The following is a 1,167-nucleotide window of genomic DNA, read 5'->3' on the forward strand; positions in this document are numbered from 1 at the left end:
ATTTATATACGTATAAATTTATTCACCACTTACATGCTTTGTGCGACCTCCGGCAAATCTGAAGTTGCTAGACTCGTTATCGTCCTTTGTATCGCGCTCGGTTGTGCTAATGAGACGATTAGTGATCAACACAGCAGTTCTTCTACTGCCTGATACACTGGCTGTGGTAGCCGTGCGACATGCAAGCGTGCGCAACATAACGTAAGGTTATCTATGAAGTAACTATGTATGTATGTATACAGTACCAACAGCTTCGAATAGACTTATTTATATTGAGCTATTTGCCTTCTTTTTATAAATATCTAGTTCAAATGAACCCAGCCAACCCACACAATATATTTATAAATACATATCACATTCAGAAATACAAATTAAGATTGTCCTCCATTTGTCCATATGTCCGGTATTGGGGCAGGTCGGTCCGGGTCTTTTTTCCAGTATTTTGTTCAAGAAAAATGATACATCCGGATATAGTAGAATATATGACGTCACCTATAAAAAACTATAAATACGTATTTTTTATCAACACAGTCGTATATGTCATCGAGAGGGCTTTTGTAAATATGAAAGCCATCTGAAAATTGAACATGAGACAGTATATAAAACAGCCTCAATAGTTATGGTACATAGAAGGCTATGAAGACAAGCTAAGTGAATATATACTTGAAGATAAATAGGGTATATTGCATATGTATTTATATTAAGTCCACAGAGTATATTAGTTGCCAAACGAGGTCTTTATATCCACCCGCCGGACTATCTTTTCTATGGAAGGATTTATCATCAAATATTAAAGGCGGTTCTGTTTTAGTAGTCATACATTATAGACCAGCATGTCGACGCGATATACAATCCAGCGTGTCACAACATGTTGGCGTACGGCCCACTTGAGGGGGAATGTTCATTCGCAGTCGACTTTGAAGAACGGCTTTAGGCAATTGTACTCAGCTAATACATATAGTGAAGCAAACAGTCCTCCTAAAGACAAACCGTATATTCCACCCCCTTCAGAGCAATTGCTTAAAAGAGTTGAAGAATCTTCTAAAACGTAAGAAACGTCCGTGCAAGTGATACTTGTGAGTTCTTTTATGCCTTATGACTGGTATATATATATGTGTGTGTGTGTGTGTGTGTGTGTGTATGTGTGTGTGTGTGTGTGTGTGTGTG

General features: G+C 38.0%; 1 protein-coding gene across 1 annotated transcript; it reads right to left on the reverse strand.

Annotated features, from left to right (window-relative positions):
• Positions 1-33: 33 nt before the first annotated feature.
• SARC_16779 (hypothetical protein) lies at positions 34-198 on the reverse strand (the record flags this gene model as incomplete). Its single annotated transcript, XM_014289119.1, has 1 exon — positions 34-198. A coding segment is annotated over one exon (165 nt), but the record flags the coding sequence as incomplete, so codon positions are not given.
• Between the last annotated feature and the right edge of the window lie 969 nt (positions 199-1,167).

This window comes from Sphaeroforma arctica (assembly GCF_001186125.1).
Source record: "Sphaeroforma arctica JP610 unplaced genomic scaffold supercont1.8862, whole genome shotgun sequence".
Lineage (NCBI taxonomy): Eukaryota > Ichthyosporea > Ichthyophonida > Sphaeroforma > Sphaeroforma arctica.